At 52.8% G+C, this 18,008-nt stretch overlaps 1 protein-coding gene across 1 annotated transcript in view; it reads right to left on the bottom strand.

Annotated features, from left to right (window-relative positions):
* Window positions 1–18,008, bottom strand: part of LOC106499895 (fer-1-like protein 4) — a 45,641-nt gene that overhangs the window by 26,322 nt on the left and 1,311 nt on the right. Inside the window, exons 3-20 of the mRNA XM_067307442.1 lie at window positions 16,973–17,061; window positions 15,140–15,239; window positions 11,688–11,779; window positions 11,019–11,060; window positions 10,730–10,897; window positions 10,396–10,456; window positions 8,868–8,999; window positions 8,652–8,714; window positions 7,314–7,398; window positions 6,878–7,037; window positions 6,481–6,664; window positions 5,473–5,659; window positions 4,889–5,253; window positions 4,072–4,180; window positions 3,105–3,303; window positions 2,192–2,312; window positions 1,465–1,565; window positions 989–1,076 (exon numbers count right to left, since the gene is read on the bottom strand). Coding sequence (XP_067163543.1) covers window positions 989–1,076; window positions 1,465–1,565; window positions 2,192–2,312; window positions 3,105–3,303; window positions 4,072–4,180; window positions 4,889–5,253; window positions 5,473–5,659; window positions 6,481–6,664; window positions 6,878–7,037; window positions 7,314–7,398; window positions 8,652–8,714; window positions 8,868–8,999; window positions 10,396–10,456; window positions 10,730–10,897; window positions 11,019–11,060; window positions 11,688–11,779; window positions 15,140–15,239; window positions 16,973–17,061 — 2,346 coding nt within the window. The remainder of the gene's footprint in view (window positions 1–988; window positions 1,077–1,464; window positions 1,566–2,191; window positions 2,313–3,104; window positions 3,304–4,071; window positions 4,181–4,888; window positions 5,254–5,472; window positions 5,660–6,480; window positions 6,665–6,877; window positions 7,038–7,313; window positions 7,399–8,651; window positions 8,715–8,867; window positions 9,000–10,395; window positions 10,457–10,729; window positions 10,898–11,018; window positions 11,061–11,687; window positions 11,780–15,139; window positions 15,240–16,972; window positions 17,062–18,008) is intronic.

Raw genomic sequence — 18,008 nt, 5'->3', positions numbered from 1 at the left:
AGCTGGAGCAACTTGGGCCACAGAGGTGTGGGAATATGAAAACACTGGAACCTGGAAGATAAGGGCTGGGCTGTCATGTCCGTTAATTGATAGAGTATACATCTGAGCAGGGTTTTTGTGATGAACCAGAATTGATAATGAAATCCAAAAGGAATTCAGAATACAAACGCAGTATAGACTGACTGAAGAAAGAAAATGCAAAAAAACCATCTCTTGGACTAGTTATCTCTTTCAGAGAGGTCTCAGACTTAAGCACTTTCATCATAACTGGGATGTTGATGAAGAAGATGTCCTTGCCCACCCTGCTCCATGTACAGGAGGGGCAGATGAAAGGGAGCTGGGATCCAGACATGCCTGAACTCTCTTTCTTGCTGCTGTTATTGCATTTTGGTCAGTCTTTCAAAGGTTTGTAACTTGATGGGAACCACAGCTGCAGGAGTGTTCTGCCATGCTGTGATGGAGGGTACGTAACTGCACTCTCTTGAGCTTGTTGGCCTTATGTGCAGGAATATGGGTTCCTAGATGCTGCCTTCTCCGGGGGCAGGCAGGTAGATGGCTGTTGCAGATCCACTGAATGGGACCCCCAGCCTATGGGCTGAGTCCCCCAGGAAGCTGGGTCTCAGAGAGCTCCTTCAAAACTGCCTGGAAGAGTAGCCTGCACTGAGAGGCCTCCAGCAGCCTTGTAGGCAACAACCCACATGTGCTCAGCCACACGTGCCCCAGGGAAGAGAAAGGATGGCCTCAGGGCACAGCATTTGTGTAAAACTGGAGGAAGACATGGCCAATCCCTGCTTCTGCTCCTTGTGCTGGAAGCTATATTACTCTGAACAGAGTGGGGAGATGCTACAGTAAAAGCCTATGACTGACACTGTGGGTCTTAGCTCCAAGTTTCCCCCTTACCATCAATTCTAGCTCATCCTCCAGCCCCATTCCCTGTGTGAGCAGGGATCACACTACCTCCCCATCACCACCACATTCCACAGCTTACGATGTTGCGCATGGTGTATTTTGTCCGACATCTGTCAAGGTTGTTTGGATGTGCCATGGTTTTTCTCTCTGCATTGAGTGAATATTGCCTGTAATGAGAAAAGCAGCTCAGACCCTGCACTCTGCAAACAGAGCACAGCTCTGTGACTGGGCAGTCGCGGTGATTGAAACAGTAGTCTCAGCTTCCTCTCTTGCCTATGTGATTTGAGAGAGTGAAGAAAAAGTCCTAACACTTAGGAGAATGCCCAGTTCAGGAACATCATGAGACTGCCTTCTGTTCCTCCTGTGCTTCCCGGGACTGTGGTTTCCCATCTGAGCTTGCAGAGAAACAGGGTCCTTTCCCTAATGCGTCGTGGTTTTCTCCTGCTCATCCTCCTCAAGAGGACAAGAGGGCAGGCTGTGTGCAGCCCAGGCAGTACATGATACAACCTCCTAAACTCAGAAGAAGAAATTTTAGGAAATCAGGAACATGCTAACCTGCATCCAGCTACAAATTCCTCCAGCACCTCTCGGAGTCTTTCTTCTGCTTTAGCCTTTGGCCTTCTCATGAGCTTCTCCACATCATCTAGCCCATGCTCCTGTGGGAAAAGCACAGGTTTCAGAGAGCTTGCGCCTGGCTGCAGGGTTAGAGTGAAATATGGCAAAGACACATTTGCCCCAAATGGCTTGTGCCCTTCTGCAGAGCTGGGGCCCATGACAGCTCTGCAGGTCGGTGCTCTGCTGCCAGTCTCTGGAGTTTGGGGACAATATTAACACTGGTTGTAACAGCACTTTGTGTCTTAGTCCTTGAACAGTCACTGAAGCACACTGGCAACCTCTCCTTTCAGATTTATAAGCCCAAACAGGACAGATGAGTTCTCAGATGACAGTCCAAGGCTGAGAGTCTGTTTGCAGCAGCATCCCCAGTGAATATGCAGCACAGGACTGGCAGCAGAGGAGCTTTTTGTCACAGCCTTTGGGTCACTCATGCCTCTGGAAGCCAGGCCACGGCAAAGCACGTCCAGTGGCTCCGCACTCCCTTCCCTACATGTCTAAAGGGCAAACTGCAGATGGGACTGAGCCCTGCAAGAGATGCCGACTCCTGTGGGAGGCAAGGATGCCTTAGGCCAGCATCTCACAGAGCAACCACACATGCTATGAGAAAAGCCAGCACGACAGGAAGCGCTGTGTCCCAGAGAGTCGCCCCGCGCCCCGCAAACACTACCAGGCGTTCTGCCAGCTTGACAATCCAGTTGGAATTGCAGAGTCTCCAGGTGTGATCCTCCCAGTAGCTCCACACATACACACAGGGCTTCTCGTGCGCCATGGGCAGGCAACTGTACGACCTGAGGGCAGCAGGCATGGGAGGTTATGGCTGCTGTTTGTGGGCAGCGCAGCTGTTTTAGCACAAGCCATGTCACAACGCAGCACGTGCGTGCCCAGCACGGAGAGCAGCAGTTGGGCTCTGGCCTCCCCACAGAGAACCAGCAGTTTCAGGCTCTGCACCATGGACATGGTTTCAAGATGATAGATCTGCTTTTTGCCATCCCAAACTAGTGCACAGAGTTTCTAGCAGAAGGAGCAGTGTGTACCCAGATGAAAGAGGCCGGTGGGAGTGTGGGATGCTGCCGAGGTTCCTTGCTGCTATGAGACTGAGCAATAGGAGCAGGCACAGCTGAGGGCTCACAACACGAACACCAAGATATTGCCAGGCCTGTGGGACAAGGCAGGCAGCGTTCCCAGAACAAACATTTCATGGGAAGAATTTGCACATGTGCCTCGCCTGCCCAGCGTGGGACAACAGGCACCAGAGCACTCCTATCCTTCCTCCTTGCTGGTATTGAGCCCCTGGGATGCAGCTTGTTAATCAGAAAAGGGACTTCCACCATCAGTGGGGACAGAGTTCCCCAGGACCCTGTCCTTGGCCACCTGCAGACACAATGCAGACACCATATGGCCCATAGGGCTAATGGACAATGGCAACCAGCTAGATCATGGCAAGCTGCAGGGTTGTAGAGAGGAGAAACACCTACACAGCATTCAGATTACCAAGCAGCCCACTAACAATATCTGGAATAACAAGCCTGGGAAGCCTTCAGGACCAGGCCATGCAAGAGAGAAGGATGAAGAAGACTCACCTATCATACTCCATAGGCTCTGGTCTCTGGCTCATTGTCACCGACTTGTTCCGTGCTGCTGAAGTTGGGGCCAAGACTTCAACATCCAGTTCACTGTCCGAACTGGGGTCCAGCAGTGGCTGCTTTTCTTCTCTCCCTTCTCCCTTCCCCCCTTTTCTAGTTACTTTGGTCACAACCTCTTCAGCCTTACCATAGTTTCCTTAAAGATAAGCATTAAACAATGAACAGACAAGCAGAATCAGTGTTAAACAACAAGCAGTGAGTTTGCTACAGCTTGCAAAATCAGAGTGCAATCAGCCTGCCAAGAGAAGCATGTGGGTATGCACTGCTCTTGGTATTAGCAGTTTGGCAGCATCTAATGAACATAGCATCACATGGACAACCAGAACGTCTGAGAGGGAGACAGGAAATCGCAAGGAAGTTCTTCTACAGGCCTGCAAGTTCCACCAGCTCCACTGAGTGCCTGTCAACTCCCATCTACCTGCAGGGGTCAGCAGCAGGTGCTCAGGGAGATTTCTCAGCTTCAAGCATCTTCCCTCCAGTTCAGAAGGTGGAGGCTTGAATCTGCTCTCCTGACATTGTTTCCCCATCACCCACTGTCACAGCTCCTCAGCACCACATGCCCACATCCCATATCTCAGCTTCCTCTCCTTTGTTTCCTTCTCTTGTTCCAAAACCCTTCTACCTCTTCTCACCGCGATGCCTCAGGAGAGCCTTGACCAGACTCCTCAGACAGACAGTTCATACAAACACTGCAAATCTCCAATCCCAGAGGAAAGCATCCAGACTTTTAAGGTAATTAAAACACTATGGTCACTTCCGGGCCTCATCCCACCTCCTTCTTGGGCTGCTGTTTCTAAGGCACAAGTTGTGCAAGGGTTGACCACTTAGGACACAGTGCTGACCTGGGCTGGCTCAGGGAGATTCGCTCTGTTTTCCTGAACACGGGGCACTGGGGAATACGCACCTATGGAGACCTCGAAGCTGACAGGCTTGGAGCCGAGAGAGGAGTCTATCATGGTGGCTTCAAAGAAGGCAGCAAAGAGGAGGAATTCCTCCTTCCTCCCCAGCGCGTTCTGAGCAAGGAGAGAGAGATCAGCCCAATAGCCCCAGCACCATGGCAAAACACTGCCTCAGTAGAGCTTCGGAGAGCACCAGGGCATGGCTGGTGCTTGTCAGTCTGCCGGGGGCCTTGCCTTGGCCGGCAGGGATGTCTGTGGACAAGGCCGGGGGTCACTGCTGCCATGCCAGGTGTGGGGCAGCCCCCCCACAGGGGGCTGCTGTGGGGGCCTTCTCAGAGATCTGGGAGGCTGGTACAGGGTCATGGTTCTGGCTGACACTCTGACATCAAGTTGCATGAAGCCACTGAACAGGTTTATAAACTAAGGGATGGCTACAGTATCAACATGCTCAGCTCACGCTCACCTGCCTTTCCTGGGCCTGGTGGAGACCCAGAGCTAGCTAACAGCTCGCTGGCTCCAGGGGAGGAAAGGTACATGCTCAAAGGCTGTGTCCTGCAGATAACACCCACTCAAGCAACCTTTCTTGCAGCAGGAAGATGACTTATGTGGGAATGCTTCAGTCTTGCTGGGGGATGCTGTTTTGGGGCTGCAGGTGTGGCTTGGGCCCTTGCAGAGGCTCAGAAAGCACTGGATGGCCCAGCAACGGGCAGGCAGGGTTTGCTCCAGCACCAGCACACCAGCGAGTGAGCCCACTGCCTCTGCACCATGAGGCCTGCATGTGCCACAGGCATATGCCTGGCCATGTCAATGCAGGGGACTCACCTCGGGGAGCGGATGGAGCTCCTCCACCTCCACAGTGACCTCCCCAGGCTGCTCTGCCTCCTGAGAGTCCCCAGCCTCCTCCTCTCCCTGCAGCTGGGTCAGCTCTTTGGCCTTCTCCTTGGATTTTTTACTTTTCTTCTTCAGCTTCAGTTTGCTCAGGGTGCCTTTCGTCTTGTCCGCAAGCCTCCCCTCTGTCACATTGGGGCTGCTGAAGATCTCCACCATGATGGCCATGAGGATGCGCCCACGGTAGAAGATCCCCTCGCCCATGCCCTCGTTCAGGTCCTTGTGGATGTCCCGCAGAGCCGAGTTCTGGGGGGAGCCATACAGGTTCACCCAGGCTGGGCCAAACGTGGGGTTAAAGCCTGCAGTGACAGGGCCAGGGTCTAATTTCACCACAGGGTGCTACTGCAGAAAGAGACCTTCCCCCAAGACAGCTCAGGACACACAAATGTGAGCGTGCTCTGCCTGGATACACTCCTGCTCTCCACCTTCAGGAGACCAGTGTGGCCTAAACAGAGGGTGCACAGCACAGGGCCAACTACGTCGCCCTGCCCCGGGGGAGCAGCCAAGCCAGCCCTCACCATTCCTGCCTGGGTCTGAGATCTGCTGCAAGTCAATGTAGTGTGTGGCAAGGGCCACGTCGCCAACATTGGCGTCGTCCAACACCTGGACTTTTATCTTCTTGGCAAGAGGCGGGAACATTTCGATGAAGCTGATCTGCTCGTTCCACTCGGGCTCAGTGGTGTTGCTCTCCACCGACGTTTCCCCCTGGGAAAGAGGAGGTGTGAAAACCACACAGCCCCAACCAGCGGCAGGAGCAAAGGATGCCTCAGAGCCCCTCCGGGAACAGCACATCCCCCTGCCCTGCCTGTGGATGGTGCTGGGCAGGCTCTAGAGGTGGTGGGGTCTCTGCTCCGGTTCCCAGCTATTGCTCTCTGTGCTTCGTCAAGGGAAGCTGTCCCAAGGCCATGGCCATGCTCCACGCAGCTGAGGGGAATGCCAGAAACGAGCAGGCAGCTCCTCCAGACCCAGAGACATGCAGGCTCCCCTGGGAGAGCCCCAGGCCAACCAGGCTGCCCAGGGACTGAGCAAGGGCAGCTGGCTGGGCCAGTCACTTCTCGTATTAATGTATAGCACAGAACCAGAAACCCCAACCTTGGGTACAAGAACACGGCCATTAGTTAAAGTAAACTCTCCCAAGGGTGTCAGGCCGAGCTCAGCTCATCACGCAGCACTTCTGCTCCAGGATTTATTTGACCCTCTCCCTGTGTTTAGCTATGAGATCTCTGCCTGCACAGCCAGCAGCTCGGCCAGCTGCGGTACCATTGCTGGCTGCTGTGCCCAGGGCTGGGCTGCACCCTCTGTAGCTCCCTGCAGAGACAGAGTCCCAAAAAGGCTTCTCATCCAAACACTGGTTATCCATGGCCACACAGCTCAGGTTGCTCCCAAACACATGGCAGGGCTCAGGCTTTTCCAGCCTCTCTCCGGTGGGATTGCTGCATCCGACAGGGGCTCCCAGCAGTGTCAGCTCTGTGCGCATTGACACACAGTCAAGGGCCAGGCCCTGCACGGCCCTCCGGCAGACTCACCTGCTGCCCGCAGAACGAGACCTGCACATATGGGTCAATAAAGACCTTTTTTTCCCCTATGATCTTGGAGAAACCACCCATGATGCCTGCGCTCATGCTGGGCAGGCCTTCGGCACGGTACAGCTTGATGCAGACCCTGGCCCAGGGTCGCTCTGCAGGGACTCTTTTAGGCAGCAGCAGGTTCCTAAAAGACAAATTCATGTTCTGGCTGTTTGCTGGGGCACAGGAAACATGACATTGGGAAACAAAACACCCCAGCTGGCAGGAGGTTTGGATCCTGCCCAATGAAAGGTCTGTTTCCCTGGGTCTTCCCCCACCAGAGGGGGGAAAAATGGGGCAAGAAAGGTAGAGTGAAGAGAAACGTGACTGTTTTCATACAGGACCCCACTGCACCCACCTTTCAATATCCTCATCCTGACTGCTGGAGGAGGTGGGAAGGGAGCCCATGACATCCCCGCGTGCGGTGACGGAGATGTTGCACTTCACAAAGCCTTTCACACCCGCCCGGGTGTCTGTGGGGTCGCTGATAACAGCCCACTTGTGGAAAAACCTGTGATCTGAGAGGGAAGGGAAGGGGTTCCCAGCAGGAAGGCCCAGCTTACTATTTTGCACTCCAGCTACGCCTGCACAAACATTGCCCCAATCCTGTCCCTGAATGTGCAGGTGGTCTCACCAGCCCCCAGACAGACAGGAGGAGAAGCAAGTACCAGGCCTCATGTGAACTAAGGGCTTTCAAGACAGGGCATTCAGCAGACCCAGCAAAGTCTGGAGGAAACATCAGCTTCAGATGAACGCAGGGGTGGGGAACAGGTGCCCGGTGCCATCGGTCATACCTGGCTGGCTGTACACTGTCAGAACATCCATTTTGAATGTTCCTATGCATGTTCCCAGGAACAGTATCTTCTTTGAGTGAAAAACCTGCAGACAGCACAAATCCCCCTGAGCACCAAGAGATATGGGGAGCCAGGCAACATGTCTAGACATCCTTAAGGAGGACAGGACTGCTAAGAAATGCCTGGTCCAACACACAGCTCCAACAGCAGCTGCAAGCTCCTCTTGCACATTGACCCATTTGAATTAGCACATGGCCAAACTCCAACCTTGGTCAAACCCCAACTGTGGTCAGCTGCTCCCACAAAGCCCACCCACCCATAGCAATAGCCTAAAATCAGGCCAAGGCAAATTCTTGCCATGCAACTAAGTCAGCTTATTCTCCCAGACCCAGATAAGCCAAACACCCACAGAGAATCCACTTTCCCACAGGGACTGCTTACCCCCATACCCTACCAGGACTGGGCAGAGCTGTGCTCCCCACCGGGCCAGCCTATCTCCCGTAACCACACTTAGTGCTTGCCAAGTGCCCGCCAGCAAAAGAGATCTGCAGCCTTTCACAGGGAGAGCACCAGAGACCATATGGCAGAAGAGGTACTCGCTGGGTTTAACTATCTTCAGAAAAGTCTTGGGGAAGCCCTCTGCACTTTGGACTGGGGGGGTTTTGAAGGCCGCTCTCCCCTGCCTGCCTGCAAGGGCATTTCTTCAAGTGCAAATCGCTGCTGAGCTCCCCCTTGTTCCCACCACATCAGTCATTCGCCTTCGCCCCATGCAAGTGGGAGGCTCCTGGGAAAGAGGCAGCATGGCATAGCTCCTAAAACCGATGGGTAGCAAGGCAACGGGCAAAAAACTGCCCCAGAGGCTCCCCTTCAATTGCTGGAAGCCAAGAAAACCAGAATAGATGCATTCAGTGGGGTAAAATTGCAGGCATGCTGCCAAGGAAAGATAATTCCCTGGGGGCATCTAAAAACAGGCCCAGCATCAGCTCCTCACAGGACACGTCTGCACTGTCCATGCACACCTGCTGCCCTGCTACACTGTGATGGCACAGAGCAAGAGAATTAGTTGGGGATGCCATAGGCTTTGCATCTGGCTGACAAGCAATGAGGCGGAAAGGCAGCATTGCCTGGTGGCTGGCTCAGAACAGGGCCTGGGTCTGGTCCTTGCCCCGCCACAGCCTCACACTGTGGGTGGGGTCCCTTGGTCTCCCTGTGGGCCAGATGCCTCAGGGTGCAAAACCCGGCTAGCACCAGTACCCTTGCTCTACCCAACGCTCCCAACACCTACATGGTGGTCTGCACCGCTTACCCAAGGAAGGACAAAAAGCAGGTCATGCTTACCGAAATCTCTATGAGTCTATGGAATAAAACTTCCCTTGGCTCATGGAATTCAAACAAAAAATACTGAAAGAGAAAAGAGAGAAACGGCTGCACCCAGGCTTCTGACATGGCCTTCACCTGAAAGCAGCTGCATCCAGAGCATCCCCCGCAAAGATGACCCATGTCCACCTGGGACACGGGCACAGCAAGGACTGAGCCTCTGTCTGCAACATGTACCTCATTGTAGAAGGGGCAGTTTGTTGACTTCTGTGTCGCTGTTTGTCTTTTCTCTTCTCCAACCTTGACTACCACAAAGGGATTAATGTTCACCCCCACCAGCTTCTGCGCTTCAATGATATTAATCCCAACCTGGGGAAATGTAGGAGAAAACCCTCAGCTCACCAGTCTCCTCATTTCCAGCTCCCTCTTGAGCTTGTGTGATCAGTGCCAATACAAGGGAAGTTTCTGCTGCTGCCATCCTACAGCCAGGCCAAAAAGGCAGAGAACACTCGCCCCAGCAGGGTGGGACGCTCAGGGCAGGTAAGGGCACAGCTCTGGAAGCTACTACAGCCAGAACCAAACCAAACTGGTATTTGAGACTTTTTTTTCTTTTGGAAACAAAAAGTGCTTTGCTCAACCAAAAATCTTCTATCTGAACACAGCAAGCAGCATTCTTGGCACTGACAAGACAAACAAGGAGATGAATTGCTAAATCCCCAAGACCTTTGACGAGAGTCTCTCCTTCCCCATTAGCTCTGTCCCCACTCAGTTCCCAGTCCCAAGGGGACGTTAACCCACTACTTCCACATGGTGGGGTGCACAGAGAGCATCTCAGAGAAGATGCTCTCTGTATCTTCTGTCAATACTTGTCTTTGAATCCTAGTTAGATGGACACTGCTGAAAGGACTGGTGTCTACCTATCTCATTTCCCGTGACTGGTTACTAAGACCTGGAAGAAATGTTCTCACACTTGCTCTCAATATAAGCAATTAGACAGTCATTAAGATGAAGAATAATAGCTTCAAGAAAAGGATCATAAGAAATTTAACCCCTCACAAAAGCTTCCTGCTTGGTGGGTAGGACCCAACCCTGAAAAGCAGGAGACCCTAATTTGAGTTCATGTTTTCACATAATCAGGGAAGGATTTGAAGCAACATATCCAGGCTGGGAGACCTGGTCCTGAACAAGGCAAAAGATGGGACTGAACTCTATTTCTAGACTTCACAGTAGTTTCAAATAAATCTGGTGTCAGAGCATCAGGCAGACTCACGACTCCATTCCAGCCTCCCAGGATCTCCGATAAAGTCCCCACAGCAGCCCCCCACCCCATGTCTGGCCCAGCAGCAGTGACCCCCGGCTGTGGCCGCAGACATCCCTGGCAGCCCAGGCAAGGCTCCTGGCAGGCTGGCAAGCAGCAGCTGTGCCCTGGTGCTCTCTGAAGCTCTGCTGAGGCAGTGTTTTGCCATGGCGCCTGGGGCCGTCAAGCTGATTCTCTTCTCCTGGACATCCATACCCAAGTATATGGCCCAATACAAATTCTGCCCTGGGCTGGCTGATTTTGGAGCCTGTGCTCACTGATGCAGTCCGTTCAGGGAAACCTCACACCTTGCCTAGGGAAGTCACGCAAAACAAAAAGGCATCTTCATGCTACAGGTCTTGCCAGGGTATGTGGCAATTGGAGAAGCCCAGGCCAGCAGCAGGGCACCAAGGGGCTGGCTGCGGGACCAGAGGCAGCTGTGTGGACATGCACCCGGCACTGCAGTACCTGGAAGCTCTGCGGGGTTGGGGTAGCAAACAGGTCCCATCTGGAGAAAAGCCTGGAGCGGCTGCATGGAAAAACAACGTGGGTGAGCTGATCCCTCCGTCTGCATGGGTTGGAGAGAGTCTCCACCAAGGGAAACAATTGCAAAAACTGAAAATTATGGTTTCTTGACCCAGGAACAAGAAAACCCCCAACACTCCCTGTTTGGGACCATCAGAGACTGAAGGTTTCTGACATTTTCCATAACACTAAGAGATGCCTGGAAATCACCCCAGGACCTGGTGCTTCCCACCCCAGGGCCCAAGCAGAGGTAGGGAGAAGAGCACAGGACTGTTACCTCTTCACAGGGCTGAAGACAATGCCTGAGACCTCCATCTCAGAAACATCGTAGAAATCTTCTTCCTCCTCCTCCTCTTCCTCATCAGTCTCCAGGCCTTTCACCAGCTTCCTGCCCAGCGCAGCGGCCTTCCTGTCCAGCTCACTAGCTCTCTGCCCCTCAGCTGCCCTGCAAACCCCCTGCCACGTCACTTGCCACGTCGCCAGCCCCAGGGAGTGGCTTGTGCACTCCCCTCCATCCCACTGCTGCTCAGGAGGGTCAGCTGACAAACTCAAGTACAGCTACTTACTCAGGCTCCTCAAATCCAGGATTGCGGATAATTAATTCTGAACTGTAAGAAACGAGATGTTTTACTGAAAACCAAGCATGTCACAGCTGTTCACCGAAGTAAGAGTGCAACAGCCACAGCCATGCTCCCGCTTGGCTCTTGGCAGTGACATAAACATCCTCTTAAGCAATGTTTTTCCACTGTCCACCCTGCAGGTCCTGTACCTTGCTTCTGGGCACTTCAGAAGTGATGCTGCTGGAGCCTTATTACTGCCTGTAATCTTGTCTGCTCAGACACCAACATCTCCCATGGCTTTGGGAACCTCTGGCATCACCTGTGTGCAGGGTGCCTGGGGCTGGTACAGCCCAAAGCTGTGCTCTCCACAGCTTTGCAACAACAAAGTCTTGCTCCTGTCATCCAGAAAGGCTGCAGAAGTACCCATGAGTCTGAGGGCACTTCTGGGACGCAGGGGGTTGTTGCAGTTGCAGGGGGTTGTTGCAGTTGCAAGCTCTTTGTGAAGACAAGGCATTTTATCTCCAAGAGCTCCGATCACTTATTGCTACTGGAGAGCAGAAATGCATCAGCCTGGCCAGAGGTGGACAGTAAATGAGGCTGGACTGCATTCCAAAGGGCTCTGGTTGCCACTGTCAAAGGCAGCCGTACAATTTTCTTTTCCCAAGATTTCAGTACCTGTCTTTCATCTGATAGACAAAGTCATCTTCAACCCAGGTTCCAGCTGAGCCATCTGGGGGCTGGTAGCGCAAATCCAGCTCAATATAGATCTAAGAACAGAAGATAAAACTGCCTGAGAGCTCAGTAGCCACAAAACACCTGCACAAATGTCAAAGAAAGGGGAAGGGAAGCAAGGAAGGAAAAAACAAGTGAGATGTTGGTGGACAGAAGGCAAAGGGAGGGGACCACTGTCCCAAGAGGAGTCTATTTATACCAGGCTCTCCTTGATTGCCTCCATCAACAGGCTGGTATTCACCAAACTCCATTCCACCCCCTACAGCCTCCCAAATTCAGGGATCCACTGAAGAAAAGCTGAACTCATGTCTCCAGATCTAAAATACACCACAGAGAGAGCCCTGAAAGCCTTCTGGGCACTTTTGCCTAGGAAGGCAGGGAGAGCCCTGCAGCAGAGCAAATTAACATGCAGGTGTGTGGAGCGCTCTCTCTGCAGGAGGTACAAGGCAGCTGGAAAAGCATCCCCAGGCACATCAGTTTATTTTAAAAGACCATGGTGGCCATAAGTAACATTCAGAGTCTGTGTCACAAGAGACACTGAGCTAGATTTAACTTCTCCTCAGGGTAGTCGGAGAAGCATGGGTGTGTTAGGCATCAGTACAGCAAGCGTGGCACTGAAAATAGACAGGCATGGGGTGAGACAGAATTACAGTCCTGGCACATTTCAGGATATCTCACTTGTGGAGGCAAAGATCGAGGTCAAGGCCAGACACTTTGTTCTGGAGTCATACCCAGGGGTCTTGCAAGAAAACAGGCCTTTTCACAAGCACGTCTTACTTCCAGCCCATCACTGTGCAGAGGGCAGCTCTCACCTTCCCACAGCAATGAGGGAGGGAGAAACCAAGGAGTCTGCATTCGGGATGTTACAGAAGCGCAGATAGAAGCTTCTGCAGGCCTGGGCTACATGTCCGGCACAACACACAGATACTTTTGCACTTCCCTCAGGGAGCTGGGGCTTCAGAGATCTTATGGTCTTTCCATTTCAAGCAACCTGAATTTCCTAAGGTATCACACCTGGATTTATTTGTGCATTTGGAATGAACCAGAAGCAAAACTTCTGCTTCCAGCTCCAGATCTGTACCCAGGAGGAGAAATGCAGATCCTTATTAGTGGGTGAGAGTTTGGGCCCTTGGGTCTCCTAAGGGCTTACACGTACAGGGAAAGAAAAGACAATGAAAGGAAGAAAAATGGGAAGGGATGCCCTTCGCTGAATGTCTCCCCAGGAGACATTCCTCTTCCTCTTCCCAGGAGGAGGACACACTGACCTAGGAGCAGCTTGGTCTGCAGGTGACCAGACCGATCCCAAACCAACATGAACATGTGGTAATCACCCAGCAGAGGCTAAAATCACAGCCATGGAGGAGGCCACCCATCAGTGGGCTGAAGGGGACGTACAGGCCAGGTTCCCAGCTCAATCCCTGGAAAAAACATGTTTCTGGGAGGACAACTACAGCCCAGGGAAGCAGAAATACAGCAGCTGGGAGATGCAGCAGGGGAAGCTGGACAGAGACAGAAGCTTGGGAGAAAGCTGGGTAAATAACTAACAGTCTGAAACCCCTTTGACCCATCACGAGAAAAAGGGGGTGCAAATAATTCAAGTTGCACATGTGCCAGGGAAGAACGAGACTTGGAATAACAGGAAAGGGGCTTGTTCCCAGTTTGCCTAACAAAATTAAAGGAGCAGCAATCGCAGGGAGAGGTGACCTCACTGCTCAGAAGACATGTGCGCATGGACACAGCTCACTCAGCAGTATCACCAGGTGACAGGTTGAGGGTGGGCAGGGGCACCACATTAGCCCTCACAAGCCCTCCTGCAATAGACACACCAACCCCAGCTCATTCAAAAGGCCTGGAGAGACCAACATCTAGAGGTCATCGCAGCTGGCCGCCTTCCTCTGCCTGGCAAGGAGGATTTGGCGGACTCTGGGGTCCCTGCAACATCCCCAGAGCCTTCCTGGGCACCAGCCACAGCCTGAACTGGGCAGACTGAAACAGTCTCCTTCTCTTGGCAAAATGCCTCTTCCCAGCTGAGCTGAGGGACAGGGTCTTAGCTGTTCTTGGGCAAGCGCCCGGTCCTGCCTGCACGCTTCTGTCCACAACAGCCCTTGTGCAGCCAGGGAGATGACCCAGTCAAAAGCTAACCTGGCAAAAACAAAAGCAGTTGGCTGGACTGGCTCGTCAGTGTGAGTGCTGGTGTTAGCCCAACGGAAGAGGTGACCAGGAGCAAAGGGATGTGCCACAGGGCAGCTCTGATGTTGCAGCTGGTTAAGTGATGCTAGCTTGGTCCCTTCAAACCACCACCAGTTTGGCGGCTGCCAAAGGGTCAGTCTAGTCCCTGCCTCTTTGCCAGCATGAACGTTCAGGCAGCAAGTTGCATCTGGCTGAAAATCGCCCTGGAAAGGCTCAGCTTCCACCTGGACCTGCTCCCTGATCCAGGCAGCTCCATGAGCACCACTGGTGGCAAAGGAAAGCCATGCCCATGCAGCTGATGGCTGTCCACCCCGGGCTCACGTCCTGGTGGCCATGGAGCTGCATCCCGCACGTCACTGCGGGGTGAGTCAGGCTGCCCATGGAAAGGGCAAACAAGGGGTGCAGCACATTGCAGGGCAGCCGCAGCAGCGAGTGCCGCCCGCCTCCACCTCACCCTCCCTCCAGCCCTGCCCACTGCCCTGGCACCAAGCCTGTGTTTGTCCAGCTCTCACTGAACCATGCCTGTGCATTAAACTGGCAGGAAACGGCTCATTTTTTGGTCGAGTTCATTTTCCACCAGCACAAAGGGCCTAGTGAGCACCAGCGGCCAGGCAGGAGGGGAGCAGGGACTGCGGAGCAGAGGGGGCAGATGTTGCCACTGACTGCAGCTCAGGAGCCATCATTAAACCTTCAGGTTAACACTGAGGTTTAACCCAAAACCTCCTTGGGAACTCCTGAGAAATCCTGTTACCTTCAGCCTCGAACTGTTGGCTCCCTGCTGCTTTGCATCCCACAGCAGCCTCCACCAAGGACCATGGACATTCACACAGTGTGGGAAGCAGATGAAATATCAAGTCCTACATCCATTGTCCAGCCCCAGGGAGGTTTTAGTGGGCTTCCTTCTCCCCATCTGGGCCCTCATCAGGTCTGCCAGGTTCCCCAGCCCACCTCAAGCACTTTGGGACACTCCTAGAACCACTCCATCCCTGCAGCTGTGCCCCACGGAGTCAGAGCCAGCACAAATCCCACAGCACGCCAGGTTCAAAGCAGTGCTCTGGACTCCTTTTAGCCCCAAGTGCACCTGGGACCCTTCAGCCAAGGTTTCCTGCCAAGCCTTTCTGAACGGCCAGGGCCCCAGGGATTTACACCCAGCTGAGGTGAGATGCTGAGCGGTGCCCATCCCAGGCTGCCCACAGAGGACTTACACCAGTGACGCTGTGGTTCCTGTCCACGAGGGCCTCTCGGAGGATCAGCCTTCCAGATGTCATCAGATGCTGAAGGCTGAGGACGAGGGTACCAAGAAGCCTGTAACAAAACCGCAGGCTGTAGCAATATGATACACAGCATCAGTGTCTATCCCCCGGAGGGACAGAGCATCAGGGTCTTCGCTCTCCTAGCTCACGCCCCCTCCAAACCACAGAGAAGGTTTCTCCTGCCAGCAGTGAACTGCCACAGCACTTTCCATAGGAGGTCTGACACCCAGCTGAACTAAGCCCAGCGCAAAGCAGAACTTCTTGCTGCTGGCTGGAAACCGCGGGCTGAGCATTTCACATCGTGCCTGGGACACAAACAAGGAATAATCATCCCCTAGTCACCTCCATTTCAGCTGCGAGCTGCTGACCTCATATTCCCTCAGACCCACCTCCTTTCTGAAATGCAGGGTCTGTTCGGTCTCCTTCCCCAGAGGAAGAAGCCTCTCTGTTCATCCTTCCCTCCCTCCTTTCCAGTTTTCCTAGCTCTCTGCTGCTTTGACGGAAGGACTGCACTCAGAAGTCAGAAGGGCAGGCCGCAGATCGATACAGTGGCATAACAAAATTTTCTCTTCAGTCCTTCTATCCTCTCTTTATACTTTTTTTTGAGCATCCCAGTGCACTGAGCAAATGCTTTTAAACTGTCATGTTTGTCACCTACCCCCAAGCAGTAGAGGTGCTTGGATAGATGCTGCCAGTGCCTGCCCAGCAGCCATTCCCCACCAGAGTCCTTTGCTCAGCACCATCAGGTCCTGGTGATTTGTTACTGTTTGCTTTATCTATTTGTTCTTAAGCAGTTTCTATTGACATTTCAGTCTGAGATCATTCTTCTGATGTGTCTCCCATAAGGAAAAGGTCCAGTGAACAGTGACACAAAGTTCAGTCACATTTTCTGCTTCCTCCACACACACTCTGGCAGGTTCTGGATGGCTTTGAAAAGGTTTGTATTATTAGCTGTTTCTAGAAAGTTGCTCCTATTGATCTTCCTTCAGTTCTTACCTTTTACTTGTCAGAGCTTGCACTCTTCTCTGCATCCCTCATACATATTTTGCGTGTCCTGGAAGGATGTGTCTTTACTCCATTACTTACTCCACCACCATTACTCCATCTGTCACCTGTACTCTTGGGTTTCCCTGGAGGGTTTTACAACTGCTGGTATAGCTACTGAGTTCACACGTATGGTGGCTGTGCCTCCTATAAGCATTTTATATTCTGTCTGATTCTTTAAAAGTTCCCCTGTGTTTAAATTTCTCCCCTTTTAAAGGTTAAACCTTATTATCATGGGCCTGGGGCTATGCCCCACCGACAGGGATGGTGAATTTGGGTGCAGGGTGGTCACAGTCACAGTGTGGCTCTAGAGGTAAGGGCAGGTCCTCGTGGGCGCAGTTCCTGCCCTTACAGCTGCTCTGCTCCTGGCAGGGCTGGTACAGCCCTGGATTATCTTTGTCCCACCAGAGAGTCAGATTTGCATCCTTACGGAGTCTCTGTTATTTGTTGGCACAGCTAAATCACTCACCTTATTTGACTAAATATATATAGCGCTGCTGCCCCACCAGAACCAGCTCCATCTATAACTTGTATATATGCTCTATACTTGTACTTATACTCTATAATTTGTATCCTGCTTGTCTTCCTCCCACCAAGTTTCCAAGAAACCTTTTGCACTCCCATTTAAAGCCCAGTATTTCTCTCCCACACACTTTGTGTTGTTCTTTCACCTTTCAGTGATTCTGCCAGGATAAGCAGCCCCAAGTTGGCCAGGTCACGCCTACAACCACGAGGACCTACCTGTTACTGAAGACCTTACTGCAGTTGTAAACTTTAATGGACAGCATCTCTCCCATGATGAGCTTCCCATAGTGAGGCCAGCGAAAGAGCTAGAAACAAACACAGATGACAGTGAATTTCCTTCATTCTTGCAGCTTTTGGGAGACAGAGCACAGTCAATGGATAAAGCTGAACTATCAAAATGACATGAATTTCCTCCAGCATCAAAGAGCAGGACAGAGCAAACGACAGGGAGGTGAATGCTGTGACCTGCCCCGGAGCAGCCCCAGGTGCCTGCCAGCCAGTGGGGACTCACAGAGGTGGGATGCTGCAAGTTCAACTCTCTGGAAGATGAGGAGCTCTGCTCACTTTTATTTTAGAAATATCCGTCTCTGTCAGGCAACTGGAGGGTATGGTAAAGCCAACTTTGGACAGGGCAAGGTCTGAAAGGGGGGGGGTGTTACAGCCATTTATTGCTCTCTCCTCTTGAAGGTGAGGATATCAGGCTAACCACAGAGAGCTTCACATGCCCCAAAACACTTCCTTTTCCGCAGGGCCCAAATTCACTTGGCCTCACTTTCCCCATGGCTCCCAGCTCTGCCAAGCCTGAATTCCCACTGTGAGGGAGGCAGCACATTCCTCTGCCCACCTCTTTCTTCCCACATCTGCAAAGCATTGCCAACCCTAAGACAGGCAGTCAGGACATCACCCAGCCCCTCATTTTACCCCAGCATGCACCAGCTCCCAGCTAAGGACTTCCCAGGACCTGGCCACTGCCAGAGTTGCCCTGCCGTGCCTTTCCATTTCATTGCCATCTGACTCTACCACTGTTTTTAGGTTCCCGGACAACAGACACGGGGAGGTGGAAGGAGGTGACACGGTCCAGCCAGGCCAGCTCCCTGCCCCAGCAGGCGAAGCTCTGCGATGGAGCTGAGCTGATGGCAGTCCTGCCCCTGCTCACCCCCGGCACCAGTGCCAGTGCTGCCAGTCCCAAGGAGGACCAGATCAGGATACGACACCAGCAGAAAGCCAGTGCTGCAGGGCCAAGAGTCATCCC

Source organism: Apteryx mantelli, chromosome 18, assembly GCF_036417845.1.
Source record: "Apteryx mantelli isolate bAptMan1 chromosome 18, bAptMan1.hap1, whole genome shotgun sequence".
Taxonomy (NCBI): Eukaryota; Metazoa; Chordata; class Aves; order Apterygiformes; family Apterygidae; genus Apteryx; species Apteryx mantelli.
This window is presented reverse-complemented; position numbering and strand designations above follow the sequence as displayed.